The sequence below is a fragment of the Sus scrofa genome, chromosome 12 (genome assembly GCF_000003025.6).
Source record: "Sus scrofa isolate TJ Tabasco breed Duroc chromosome 12, Sscrofa11.1, whole genome shotgun sequence".
NCBI lineage: Eukaryota > Metazoa > Chordata > Mammalia > Artiodactyla > Suidae > Sus > Sus scrofa.
The window spans coordinates 35408744-35423725 of NC_010454.4; the positions used below are offsets into that span (position 1 = coordinate 35408744).

The 14982-nt window shown below is 40.1% G+C and overlaps 1 protein-coding gene across 4 annotated transcripts in view; it reads right to left on the reverse strand.

The window, feature by feature from the left end:
• The window catches only part of SKA2 (spindle and kinetochore associated complex subunit 2), a 36730-nt gene that overhangs the window by 12179 nt on the left and 9569 nt on the right, over positions 1-14982 (reverse strand). For all 4 annotated transcript variants that reach the window (XR_002337200.1, XR_002337201.1, XR_001299902.2 and 1 more), the window contains one exon: positions 4936-5022. Coding sequence is in view for 1 of the 4 variants with exons in the window: in XM_003131674.5 (XP_003131722.2) it covers positions 4936-5022 (87 nt within the window). In the remaining 3 variants the exon portion in view is untranslated. The remainder of the gene's footprint in view (positions 1-4935; positions 5023-14982) is intronic.

The window sequence follows — 14982 nt, forward strand, 5'->3', positions numbered from 1 at the left end:
TGCTGTTAGAAAAGTCTAAGGAACAGAGTTCCTTTTGTGGCTCAGTGGAAATGAACTTAACTAGTATCCACAATGATGTGGGTTCAATTCCTGGCCCAGTTCAGTGGGTTAAGGATCCGGCACTGCCATGAGCTGTGATCTAGGTCACAGATGAAGGTCAGATCTTATGTTCCTGTGGCTGTGGTGTAGGCCGGCAGCTGTAGCTCTCATTCGACCCCTAGAGTGGGAACTTCCAAAGACTGCACCTGCAGCCCTTAAAAAAAAAAAAAAAAAAAAAAGAATCAAAGGGAAAAAGAAAAATCTAAAGCTGACTAGTAATAAACACATAGAAAAACTAAGCAAATTGAAGGGAAAAAAAGAAAATAATACTTAGCTCCAAAAAAAAATTACGTAAGAAAGGAAAAGCAAACATAGTTTATTATATAACTTAGATTAAAGCAATATTTGCATAGTATAATATAATTATAATCCAGAGTCTTAATGTGTTCTGGTAAAATTCATTTTTTGAAACCTAAACTCTCAAGGTGATAGGATTAGGAAGTGAGACCTTTGAGATGTGATGATGAAGGCAAAGCCATTAGGAATGGGATTAGTGCTTAGAAAGAGGCCCCAGAGATCTTCTCCTTCTGCCATGTGAGGATACAACCAAAAGTCTGCACCCCAGAGAGGGCCCCAAGCTGACAACACTGGCACCTTGATCTAGGATTTCCAGGAGCCAGAACTAAAAACAGCTCATATAACTCAATAACAACAACAACAAATAAAAAAAGGGCAGGAGACTTAGACATTTTTCCAAAGAGGACAAATAGATGGCTAACATTCAAAGATGCACCGCATCACTAATTATTAAAGAAATGCAAATCAAAACTGCAATGAGAGAGTTCCCGTCGTGGCGCAGTGGTTAACGAATCCGACTAGGAACCATGAGGTTGCGAGTTCAGTCCCTGCCCTTGCTCAGTGGGTTAACGATCCGGCGTTGCCGTGAGCTGTGGTGTAGGCTGCAGACGCGGCTCGGATCCCTCGTTGCTGTGGCTCTGGCGTAGGCCGGTGGCTACAGCTCCGATTCAACCCCTGGCCTGGGAACCTCCATATGCCGCAGGAGCGGCCCAAGAAATAGCAACAATAACAACAACAACAACAAAGACAAAAGACAAAAAAAAAACAAAACAAAAAAAACTGCAATGAGGCATCGCCTCACCCAGGTCAAAATGGCCGTAATCAAAAAGTCTACAAATAAACACTGGAGAGGGTGTGGAGAAAAGGAAACCCTCCTACACTGTTGGCGGGAATGTAATCTGGTGCGGGCCACTATGGTAAACAGTATAGAGGATCTTTAAAAAACTAGAAATAGGGAGTTCCCGACATGGCTCAGTGGTTAGCGAACCCGACTAGTATCCATAAGGAGGCAGGTTTAATCCCTGGCCTGGATCAGTGGGTTAAGGATCGGGCTTTGCCTTGAGCTGTGGTATAGGTCACAGACAAGGCTCAGATCTGACATTGCTATGGCTGTGGTGTAGGCCAGCAGCTACAGCTCCGATTCGACCCCTAGCTTGGGAACCTCCATATGCAATGTGTGTGGTCCTAAAAAAGACAAAAAAAAAAAAAAAAAAAAAAAAAAACTGAAATAGAAATGCCATATAATTTAGCAATCCCATTCCTGGGCATATATCTGGAGAAAAGATACATGCACCCTAATGTTCATAGCAGTACTACTCACAATAGCCAAGACATCACAGTAACGTAAATGTCCATCAATAGAGGAATGGATAAGGAAGTTTTGGTATGTACATACAAATGGATTACTCAGCTATAAAAAGAATGAAAGAATGCCACGTGCAGCAACATGGACGGATCTAGAGACTATCATACTAAGTCAGAGTAAAAGAAATGTCATATATCGCTAATATATGGAATTTAAAAAAAAAAAAAAGAACTCATAAAACAGGAATAGACCCATAGACATAGAAAACAAATTTATGGGGAGTTTCCATCATGGCACAGTGGAAACAAATCCAACTACTATCCACGAGGATGCAGGTTCGATCCCTGGCCTTACTCAGTGGGTTAAAGATCTGCTGTTGCCATAAGCTGTGGTGTAGGTCTAGACACAGCTAGGATCCAGCGTTGCTATGTCTGTGGCATAGGTCAGCAGTTGTAACTCTGATTCAACCCCTAGCCTTGGAACTGCCATATGCCACAGGTGCAGCCCTAAAGAGCAAAAACAAACAAACATACAAACATAAACTAATGGTTACCAAAGGGGAACGGGAGGAAAAGGGATAAATTAGAAATTTTTGATTAATATTCACACTCCTTTATATAAAATTGATAATTAACAAGGACCTGCTGTATAGCACAAGAAAGTATATTAATATTTTGCAATAACCTATAAGGGGAGTTCCCGTCGTGGCTCAGTGGTTAACGAATCCGACTAGGAACTATGAGGTTATGGGTTCGATCCCTGACCTTGCTCAGTGGGTTAAGGATCCAGCGTTGCCATGAGCTGTGGTGTAGATTGCAGACGTGGCTCGGATCTCGCGTTGCTGTGGCTGTGGTGTAGGCAGGTGGCTACAGCTCCGATTAGACCCCTAGCCTGGGAACCTCCATATGCTGTGGGAGCGGCCCTAGAAAAGGCAAAAAGACAGAAAAAAAGAAGGAAAAAGAATTTATAACTAAATCACCATACTGTATACCAGAAACTAACATGACACTGTAAATCAACTATACTTCAATTTTAAAAATTAAATTACACTAAATTAAAACAAAAAAATTAAAAAAAAATGTAGGAGAGAAAAACAACTAGAAATAGAACAAAGATGAGAGATGTAAGGTCAAGAATGGGGGATGCCCCACATGAAATGTCTTCCACAAGGTAATCAAAAGATATTGACTCAGAAGAGAGCTTTGGTCAGTCATTAGGTGATATAATTGGAAGAGAATTGGTTGGTTGGTCTTCAGTCAGAGAGAAAAAAGGGAAAGACAAAGACAAAGTCAATTAAGGAGCTAAAACAGTTAAAACTACAATCTCACAGAATCCTGACATTCCACAAAATAAACAGTAAAAACTGAACATTCACAATGCTTTCCCAGTTTTATATTAAAAAAGCTATTTTAATTTACACTTCCATCCAATCTCACCCCCTAGTTTTCTTTGTTGTTTTTTTTTTTTAGGGCCAATCCTTTGGCATATGGAAGCTCTCAGGCCAGGGGTCCAATTGGAGCTGCAGCTGGCAGCCACAGCCACAGCAATGTCAGATCCAAGCCACATCTGCAAGCCACAACTCAGCTCATGGTAATGTCAACCACCCCCCTTTTATTTTTGCTTTTCAGGGCTGCACCCTTGGCTTATGGAGATTTCCAGGCTAGAGGTCAAATCAGAGCTACAGCTGCCCAAGCATGTCACAGCCACAGCCAAGCAGGATGAGAGCGGTGTCTGTGGCTTACACCACTGCTCATGGCAACACTGGATCCTTAACCCACTGAGCGGGGCCAGGGATTGAAGCCACAGCCTCATGGATACTAGCCAGGTTCCTTACCGCTGAGTCACCTCCCCCAAATTTTAATTGTATATTTTTTGGGAAACAGTACAATATTTCTTGTCTGCAAGGATAAACATTAATGATTTAAGTGGTAAGTTAATGTTATGAGACAATGCCTAAAAATTGCTTGCTTTTCTCTCTATAAGCATGGATACATGTAGTTGTAATTTTACGACATATAAACAGACGATCTTCCTAATCAACCTAAACTTTGAATAATGAAGTACCGAATTTTATGCAAAAATCACAGTTCAAAAATCAAATTTAGGAGTCCTCTTCTGGTGCAGTGAGTGTTGTCACTGAAGCAGCTTGGGTTGCTGCTATGGTGCAGGTTCGATCCCTGGCCCAGGAACTTAAGCATGCCACAGGTGCAGCCAAAACAAACAAATTTAAGAGTATGCCATTATCTTCCGCTGAGAATATCATGACTGCTAGGATTCCTCCCCTTTTATTTATAGGTATCTATATTCTCTCTCAGAATTTCAGAGGCTTCCACTGTGGTTTATATCTCTGGACTCAAGAATTCTTTTTTTTTTTTAATTAACATTAAATTTATTTATGTTTTTTTAATTACTCAATGAATTTTTTTACATTTATAGTTGAACAATGATCATCACAACCTGATCTCAATAATTCTTTTTTTTTGTCTTTTTTCTTTTTAGGGCCGCATCCCAGGCATAAGGAGGTTCCCAGGCTAGGGGGTCTAATCAGAGCTGTTGCTGTCAGCCTACGCCACAGCCATGCCAGATCCAAGCCATGTCTGTGACCTACACAACAGCTCATGATAACGCTGGATCCTTAACCTACTGAGCAAGGCCAGGGATCGAACCCGCAACCTCATGGTTCCTAATCAGATTCATTTCTGCTGTGCCAAGACGGGAACTCCTCAATAAATCTTAATTATCCCTTTTTTTTTTAATTAAAAAAAAAGAGGAAACACAAATTTCCTTGACTGTGGGTATAATCTCTCCAGTAGCCTGCAACAAAGCTTCCAAAGCAAAAAGATTCTATAAATTTAATATTTAATAATGTAATCATTGGAGTTCCCTTTGTGGCACAGTGGAAACAAATCCGACTAGAAACCATGAGGTTGCAGATTCAATTCCTGGCCTCACTGAGTGGGTTAAGGATCTGGCGTTACTGTGAGCTGTGGTATAGGTCACAAACACGGCTCAGATCTGGCATTGCTGTGGCCGTGGTGTAGGCCAGCAGCTACAGCTCCGATTAGACCCCTAGCCTGGGAACCTCCATTTGCGGCGAGTGCAGCTCCCCCCACCATAATAATAATAATAATAATAATAATAATAATGTAATCATTATAACCCACTACTATTAAAAATACTATCAAAATCTTAATAAAATATTCTGTTAAGAAGACATTTATTTTGCAGATTACCTTGCCTGCTGAATCAGGATAATTTGTCTTGATTTCATATTCCAGCCTGTACTGAATGTAATCCAGATCAGAGTCAGCTTTCTGGAACTAAAAATCAGCAAAAATGATTATTTTGCGAAAAAAAAAAAACGGTATCAGTAAACATGATACTATAACTATTCTTCATTTTCTTTATATTTTTAATATTTTAATGACATTTATATACTCATTTTGAAAACATGTGAGTAGTACCATTAAATATAAAACCTCCAACATCTAGAATGCCCATGCTCTATTAAGAACTAACAATGACTTCAAGAATTCCCTAAGGTTACTAACGTTAGCCAGTGTTTTTCTACCTCTGGTAGGAGATGTGGTTTCAAGTTAAAACGCAGAATATATCTATTTTCAGGGATACTCACTCTATTACCATTATCTCCAATCCCATTGACCAAAGAACTACAAATATGTTCCACACCGACAAAATTAGAGGGCTTAAAGAGTCATAAATTATACAAGAAAAGCCACATACGGTGGAGGAATAACAAGCCTGAATTTCAACTCCAATTCATTTAACCTAGGTTCTTGCATGGGACCTTTATTTGCAGGAAACACCTAAGGGAGATAAAGGGCAAAACTGCCACAGGCTGCAAAATATGTTTTTACGTATAGAAAACATAGAAAAGTTTGAAAGGATATCAATCAGAAAAGTTAAAATTGGTTTAACTCTGAATGGGATATAATCTATAAATCATTCTTTTTTTTTGCCATTTCTTGGGCCGCTCCCGCGGCATATGGAGGTTCCCAGGCTAGGGGTCTAATCGGAGCTGTAGCCGCCAGCCTACGCCAGGGCCACAGCAACGTGGGATCTGAGCCACGCCTGCAACCTACACCACAGATCACAGCAACGCCGGATCGTTAATCCGCTAAGCAAGGGCAGGGATCGAACCCGCAACTTCATGGTTCCTAGTCGGATTCGTTAACCACTGCGCCACGACGGGAACTCCTATAAATTATTCTTAATTTGAGGGACCTCTACGTCTTTTACATGATCTTAAAGCATGTACTGTCCTGAATTTATCAGGGAAAACAACCATGGTCCTTTGAGTTTAAGATGAAAGGCAAAATATGACTTCCCCAGGGTTGGTCTCCCATTCTTAGCCCACAACTGAGGAGACTGCTTTGGGGAGGAGGGTGGCGCTTTCTATCAACTTAAACTATGGATGAAGACTGGTTCTTGAAAATTTGAAGCCTGGGAGTCCCTGCTGTGGCACAGTGGAAACAAGTCCGACTAGGAACCATGAGGTTGCAGTTTGATCCCTAGCCTCCCTGGCCTCGCTCAGTGGGTTAAGGATCTGGCATTGCTGTGAGCTGTGGTGTAGGTCAAAGACATGGCTCAGATCTGATGTTGCTATGGCTCTGGTGTAGGCTGGCAGGTGTAGCTCCAATTGGACCCCTAGCCTTGGAACCTCCATGTGCCAAGGGTATGGTCCTAAAAAGACAAAAAAAAAAAAAAGCTGCAGAATTATAGCCCATTTCAATAGTTAAAACAAATCAGGTCTTGAATGCTTAAGTTTTTGCTTAGTTTGATTTGTCCTCTCCCTACCCTCTTGCCATACTCTCCATTCACATGATACATAGGTTAGTGTACTTTTTTTATATAAAGGAAAAGATAATCCCTGAGCATATTCTAATATGGGAAATCATGCCAACAGGAACTTATTAATATATACACGTACTTTTATAGTCATTATTAGTATGTTTAAAGAGGTCTAATTATTAATTAAATTTAATCAGGCAGCTAATCTAACCAGTGTCTAAGACAAATGAAATGCCTCCATTTTAGGAAAACATTTTAAATACATTTTCAACAACAACAAAAGCTTTTTTTAATAGCTGCATCCATAGCATATGCAAGTTCCCAAGCTAGGGACTGAATCCGAACTGCAGCTGCGACACCACCAGATCCTTGATCTATTGTATGAGGCCAGGAATCAAACCTGCATCCTTATGGTTGCTATGTCAGCTTCCTAACCTGCTGAATCACAATGGAACTCCCTATTTATGTATCTATGTATGTATTTATGTATTTATTTATTTATTTTGCTTTTTAGGGCCACACCCGTGGCACATGGAAGTTCCACGGCAACTCGGATCTGAGTTGCATCAGCTCGTAGCAACGCCAGATCCTTAACCCACTGAGCAAGGCCAGGGATCAAACCTGCATCCTTATGGATACTAATCGGGTTTGTTAACCACTGGGCCAAGACAGGAACTCCCGGTAGCTTTATATATAATTCAAGGCCTTGCATAACATTCAAAAGCATAATTTTAAGTAAGTTTTACAACTTAAGCACAAAATTCTTAGGATTGTGAGCTTTCTTGCTCAAGGATTACCTTAAAATAGTCTCTATTCCAGTCCTTAACTTGTTTATGAAACAGATTTTTTTTTCCTTTGGCCATACCCACAGCCTGCAGAAGTTCCTGGGCCAGGGATTGAACCTTTGCCACAGTAGTGACAATGCCAGACCCTTAACCCACTGTGCCACCAGGGAACTCCTGAAACAGATATTCTTAAGTTTATATATTTTTTATTCTTATTTATAGGGCCACAGCTGCAGCATATGGAAGTTCCAGGGCTTAGGGGTCAAATTAGAACTGCAGCTGCTGGCCAATGCCACAGCCATGTCAACACCAGATCCAAGCCAAATCTGTGACCTACTCTACAGCCTGTGGCAACAGTGGATCCTTAACCCACTGAGTGAGGCCAGGGATTGAACCCAAATCCTCATGGACACTATGTCGGGTTCTTAACCCACTGAGCCACAATGGGAAGGAACTCCATTAAACTTATATGTTTTTGAACTTGATATTCTCCTTAAATGTAATGAACAAAATCCAATAGTCCATTTAACAATGTTCACGTTGTGGTTCAACAGGATTGGCAGCATCTGTGAAGCCTGGAGACAGGTTCGATTCTTGACCCAGCACAGTGGGTTGAAGAATCCAACGCTGCTGCAAGTGTGGTAAAGGTCACAACTGTGGTTTGGATCTGATCCCTGCCCTGGGAACTCCACATGCCATAAGGCAGCCAAAAGAGGAAAAAAAAAAAAAACCTGTCTTCTCAAGAGAATGGTTTCAGCTATTGCTTCATGAAATACCCAGGAGTCCACAATGTGCTAACAACACCCCAAAAAAAGTGGTTCCAGCTTTTAATTTATATTTTAATAAGACTACCGAGTGTTTCCCACCAATGGTACGGTGGAGCCAGCTACATTTTCAGGAATTTTTCCAAGCCAGTTGTTAAACATGGGCATTGCTAAAAATTAATTAAATTTACAATTAAATAAATTGTTTTGGGTTTTTTTTAACTTTTTTTTTTTTTTTTTTGCCTTTTCTAGGGCCACACCTGCAGCATATGGAGGTTCCCAGGCTCGGGGTCTAATCGGAGCTGTAGCCGCTGGCCTACCCCAGAGCCACAGCAACTCGGGATCCAAGCCACCTCTTCGACCTACACCACAGCTCAGGGCAACGCCGGATCCTTAACCCACTGAGCAAAGCCAGGGATGGAACCCGAAACCTCATGGTTCCTAGTCAGATTCATTAACCACTGCGCCACGACAGGAACTCCAATTAAATAGTTAAAAACAAGTATATACACAAAAACCTTAACTTTCTATTATTTTACTCTTATCTATGCTCTTGAGGTCTATCATACCTATATAGGAGAAATGTATCACGTGCTTATATCGCATGTCTTTCCAACTCCATTTTCAATGACAACATGCTGGTAGCTTGAAATTGGCTAGGACAGAAATATATATACCAGGAAAATTGGCAAATGCTAGAATTCAGGGAATTCATGCTATGGCAGTACAGGTTAAGGATCCATCATTATCTCTGTAGCAGCTGGGGTCACTGCTGATAGGTGGTTTCGATCCCTGGCCTGGGAACTTCTGTATGCTGTGGGTATAGGCAAAAAAATAAATAAAAATAAAATTCAGGACTTACCACTTTCTCCCCACAGCTACATTTATATGCTTTCAAATTGTGCATTTTTTTCATTTTCATCCCCCCTTTAAGTATTATGCCCACACTCCTATTTGGAAAATATTTAGAAGAGAATTTTATTTTTTGCTTTTCAGGGCCACACCCTCAACATATGGAAGTTCCCAGGCTAGGGGTCAAATTGGAGCTACAGCTGCCAGCCTACACCACAGCCACAGCAATGCTGGATCCCTGACCCACTGAGCAAGGCTAGGGATCGAACCCATATCCTTATGGATGCTAATTGGATTCGTTTCCACTGCGCCACAATGGGAACTCCCACAAAAAGAATTTTAAACAGACTTTAAAAGACAAGGGGTGGAAGGAATAGGAAGTTATTGTCTAATGTATGCCATTTCAGTTTGAAAGATAAATTTCTGGAGACAGATGTGCTGATGTCTGCACAATGATGAGAAAGTACTTAATACTTCCATACATTTAAAATGGTTAAAAGGGTAAATTTTGTTATGTGTATTTAACCACAACTTTAAAACTTTCTTAAAGGATAGGAAAAACAGGAGTTCCCGTCGTGGCGCAGCAGAAACGAATCTCACTAGGAACCACGACGTTTCAGGTTCGATCCCTGGCCTCGCTCAGTGGGTTAAGGATCTGGCGTTATCATGAGCTGTTGTGTAGGTCGCAGACACCGCTTGGATCTGGCGTTGCTGTGGCTCTGGTGCAGGCCCACAGCTACAGCTCCAATTCGACCCCTAGACTGGGAACCTCCATATGCTGTGGGTGTGGCCCTAAAAAGGACAAAAGACAAAAGACAAAAGACAAAAAAAAAAAAAAAAGATAGGAAAAACAGCTTGAGAATAGTATGTTATCCTCTTTGAAGAAATGAACAGACTATTTTGTGATAATACACAGGGGTAGAATTACTTATTAGTGAGGTCACTGGGCTATGGAATAAGCAGGGGACAAAAAAGGAAAAAGGATGCCAATGCAATCGTCGACAAACAGAAAAACAATCAAGATCCTCTGATCTAAACCTTTCACTTTATAGATGAAGAAACAGTCCAAGTGACTTCCCTCTAGTTGTTATTTTATTTGTTGTTTGTTGGCTGTGCCCACAGCATGTGGAAGTTCTTGGGCCAGAAATCAAACCAGCCACAACAGCAGCTCAAGATGCTGCAGTGACAATGCTGGATCCTAAACCCGCTGGGTTACAGGAGAGCTCCAACTTCCCCCTAGTTCTGTTCTCATTACTCTGTTTTCATATAGTTAGGCTATAGTTATACATGACCTTAAAGCCAATAAGAATTCCATAGATGGGGGAAAACATAGAAATTTTACCTAACACTGAATTTGAACATTTTTTGTAAGCTTTAAATCTAATACCTCTGCAGTTAGTCCATGAAAGAATTCCCTCTGAATACAACCTGATAGTATGGTACAGAAAAAAGAAAATAAGAGGATTGAGATACAGGGTGGGAGTTTTAGCGCTGCTATCACTAACTAGCTATGTGGCCTCCAGTATCTTCCATCTCTCTGAGTCTCTCCTAGTAAACAAGAGAGTTGGAAATCTTAAGTCCCTTTCCACACTAAAATTCTATTATTTAATTATACTACAAAAAAGCCAAAGATTAATTTACCAAGATGTTGAAGTTCAGAAAAGATAAGTGTTTCCTTTTTCTAATATGACAAAATTTGACATTTCAGTTTCAGATCTGAATGTTAATATTGAAAACTAGCTTTCTTTGAACACTGTCACTGCTGTGGCTTGGGTAGTTGTTGTGGCATGGGTTCGATCCCTGGCCTGGGAATTTTTGTTTGCTGCAGACACAGCCAGAAAAAAATAAATAAAACGGGGGGTGGGGGGGAGGAAAACTAGCTTCTACAGTTTGTATTCTTCCCAAAGATGACTGTTGCTTCAGTTCCAGCTACATAGTATCTGCAACTTGCCCATAGTTCTTCCCAAACACCAAAACCCTATAAGCAATATTGCACTACTCAGAGCTATTTACACAGCAGAGACAATATCGATAGGGTTCTAGGATCTGGTGATAAACAGGAAACTTTTTAGTTACACGGTAGGAAACTCACGGACAAAACTCACTGACCAATATGACAATCTCCAAAACTCATTAATGTCTGATTAACAAACAGAGCAAAATGATATTGATAAACTTCATTCACAATCCTCAGTTATAAATTAGCTTCTTGGAAGCCTTGTAAACAGTGAGGCTGCTGTTTAAATTTACCTACACATCTTACTTTTAGGCACATTAGAATATTTAAAATGAGGGAGTTCCCCTCGTGGCTCATCAGTAACAAACCTGACTGGTATCCATGAGGACCTGGGTTCTATCCCTGGCCTCGATCAGTGGGTTAAGGATCCAGCATTGCTGGGAGCTACAGTGTAGGTCGCAGATGTGGCCTGGATCCCGAATTGCTGTGGCAATGGTGTAGGCCAGCAGCTACAGCTCCAAATTAGACCCCTAACCTGGTAACTTCCATATGCCACAGGTGCAGCACTAAAAAGACAAAAAAAAAAAAAAAAAAAAAGAATATTAAAATGAAACTAGTCATTTTTTTAAAGCCGAAGAAATTCTTATATTCACAGTTTTCTTCTAAATCAGTAATAAAATAAAAGGGAAAAGGTTTATATCAATCCTTAGTGGTAAATACACAACTTAGTTGGAAAAAGTCCAAGGGAAACAAAGATAGTCAAATTACATTATGTCAATTGGACATCAGTGGAAGCACGCTGGAATTGTAATTAAGATACCATATAAATGGGAAAAAGAAGACTTCAGGAAATACTTTTGAGTTTTAGAGTGCATGCTACAAACATTATTTCATAAATACATAACATCCTGACATACTAGGTTTTTTTTGTTTTGGGGGGAGGGGCATGGCTTTTTTAGGCCACACATATGGAATTTGCCAGCGTATGGGTTGAATCAGAGCTGTAGCTGCTGGCCTACACCGGAGCCACAGCGATGCCAGATCCTTAACCCACCAAGCCAGGCCAGGGATCAAAACTGCATCCTCATGGATACTAGTCAGGTTCATTAACCACTAGTTTTTTTTGTTTGTTTTTTTGTTTTTTTTTCCTTTTTAGGCCCACACCTGCAGCATATGTAAGTTCCCAGGCTAGGGGGTTGAATTGGAGCTGCAGCTGCCGGCCTATGCCACAGCCACAGCAATGTGGGATCTGCGCCCTCCCTGCTACCTATACCACAGCTCATGGCAACTCAGCTCATGGCCAGATCCTTAACCCACAGAGCAAGGCCAGGGATGGAACCTGTCCTCATGGATACTAGCTGGGTCCATTACCACTCAGCCACAACAGAAACTCCCAGATTTACAAACACTTTTATCTACTCTCATTTCATTTTGTTCATAGTTACCGCTTACTATTTCATTCTCGTCTTATAATCATTTGTTTGCATGGTAATGTCCCACTTGATTTCAAGTTTCTTGCTGAAATCTTTTTAGTCTTTTCACTTTCATATTCCTAGTTTTTAATATACAGCCTAAGGCTCAGTGAACAAAGGAAACATTAAAGAACAGTCATTCATTTGGAAGAACAAACAGCCTGGGAACCCAACCACCCTGTAAAGCCTGTATTAAGAAGAAATATTTCAAGCCCTTAACAAACTGAGGGCAACCTCTAATTCCATACAATTTTTTTTTGTGTTTCTGCTAGAGATGACTATTATCCAATCTCTTCCAGATAAAACAAACACATGTCTATGCTTGTCTGAAACAAATAAGCAGCAACACCTGGTTTTGGACATGTTATCTCAGGCAAATAACATCAAAGCAGAAGAAAGTGAAGTTTCGGGTTCATCACTTCCTAATCTACAGGGTTTTATGGAACAATTATGAGGGTAGCACACATGAGACCTGCCTATGAAAGACTGATTTGATCAGTTAATGTAGTTTATTTAACTTTTTTATATATTTTCATGATCCTAGGCTATTTATGGTAACTGTGCTATGGATACATAATGGACTATAGAAACAGACTTTCATAATACATAGAATAAACCTGGCTTAGAAAAAATAGTTAAAGATATACTTACCAAAAAAAAAAAAAAAATCTAGGTGTTCCCGTCATGGGTAAGTGGCAATGAATAGTGTGCATGAGGATGTGGATTTGATTCCTCGCCTCATTCGGTGGGTCAAGGATCCAGCATTCTTGTGAGCTGTGATATAGGTCACAGACTCAGCTCGAATTCTGAGTTGCTATGGCTGTGGTGTAGGCCAGCAGCTACAGCTCCAATTCAACTTCTAGCCTGGGAACTTCCATATGCCGTGGGTGTGGTCCTAAAAAGACAAAAAAAAAAAAAAAAAAAAAAAAAAAAAAAAAAATTAAATATACAACAGTCCTAATAGTCATGGAATTGTAGGGTTTTTTCTCATTTTGCATATCTTTTAATTAAATTACAATGGATACATATTACATGTAGAATAACTACTTGAAGCATTTTTTTAAAAAGTATACTTGCACTGGGTACTGCTACTCCTCACTTAAAGATAGGGTTTCCTAAAACCTGTAGAATTCATTCCAATTAATTGTATGGAGTTACAATTAGTATGTTAGTGTCTTACTATGATTCTTCACAAAATGATATTAACATTTTCTGCACTTGAAGCTTCACATTTTACACCTCAGCCATACTTTTTTTAATTGATTTTTTAAAAAAATCACTAATCTCTAATAGTACCTGGCAAACAGCATACTCTCAAATACCATGTCGTTTTATATATATAACATTGTGTAATGGGTTATAATATTGTATTTGTACATAAAATATTCATGATAAACTGTCTTCAGAGTATAAAGTTAGAATGTCATCAAATATGACAAAACAGCTACATTCCTAAGCTACAGAACACAATTAAAATAATGCACATAGGAGTTCCCATCATATCGCAGCAAACAAATCCGACTAGGAACCATGAGGTTGCCTGTTTGATCCCTGGCTTTCCTCAGTGGATTAGGGCTCTGGCGTTGCCGAGAGCTGTGGTGTAGCCACAGGCATGGCTTGGATCCGGCATGGCTGTGGGGTAGGCTGGCAGCTGTAGCTCCAATTGAACCCCTAGCCTAGGAACCTCCATATGCCGCTGGTGAGGCCCTAAAAAGCAAAAAAAAAAAAAAGATTCCTCCCCAAAAAAAGAATGCACATAATTGAAACAAAAAATATACTTTGAAGGAATATGTCTGATAATTCTTGCTTATACAGATACTAGAAAGCATATAAGATTAATGATGTTTCATCATTTAATTTCAAATCACTTCAACCTCTGCATATCTGATATTATTAGGGCAAGGTTCTACTAATCCCCACTTAATATTTGGCAATTCTAAGTATCTGTGTATGTTATTCTGACAAGATAGAACTCAAGGATCCACTAGCTAATGAAAAAAATTTTTAATGTCCTGTAAGAGAATTGTAGCTTCTATCAACAACAGGTAGCAAAGTAGATTACAAAAGAAACTGCACCTCTGATCACATAAAGATAGAGCAGGAAAACTGGAAAGTACAGTGAGTTCCAAGAGACAATCTGTCATTCAAAAAAAAAGTGATTGCTTTTGAGACCCAAATGCTAAGCATATTGCCTGAGTACACAAACAGTAGATACTCTCCCTTCCCTTTTAAAGCTTTTTTGACTTCATGAAAAAAAATTGGAAGTTAAGCTTCAGGGAATAAAATGAAGATTAAATTTCTCAGCAGAAATATCTAGGAAAGGAGTCCCCATTGTGGCTCAGAGGGTTAAGGACCTGACGTTATCTCTGTGAAGATGCAGGTGGCATCTACCCCAGGACATTCTATGTGCTGCAGGTGTGGCCAATTTAAAAAAAAGAAAAAAAGGAGCTCCTTTCAAGGCTCAACAGTTAAGGAACTCAACTAGGATCTATGAGGACGTGGGTTCAATCCCCGGCCTCGCTCAGTGGTTTAAGGATCCACCATTGCTGTGAGATGTGGCGCAGGTTGAAGACGCAGCTCAGATCCCTCGTTGCTGTGGCTGTGGTGTAGGCCATCAGCTGTGGCTTCAATTCGACCC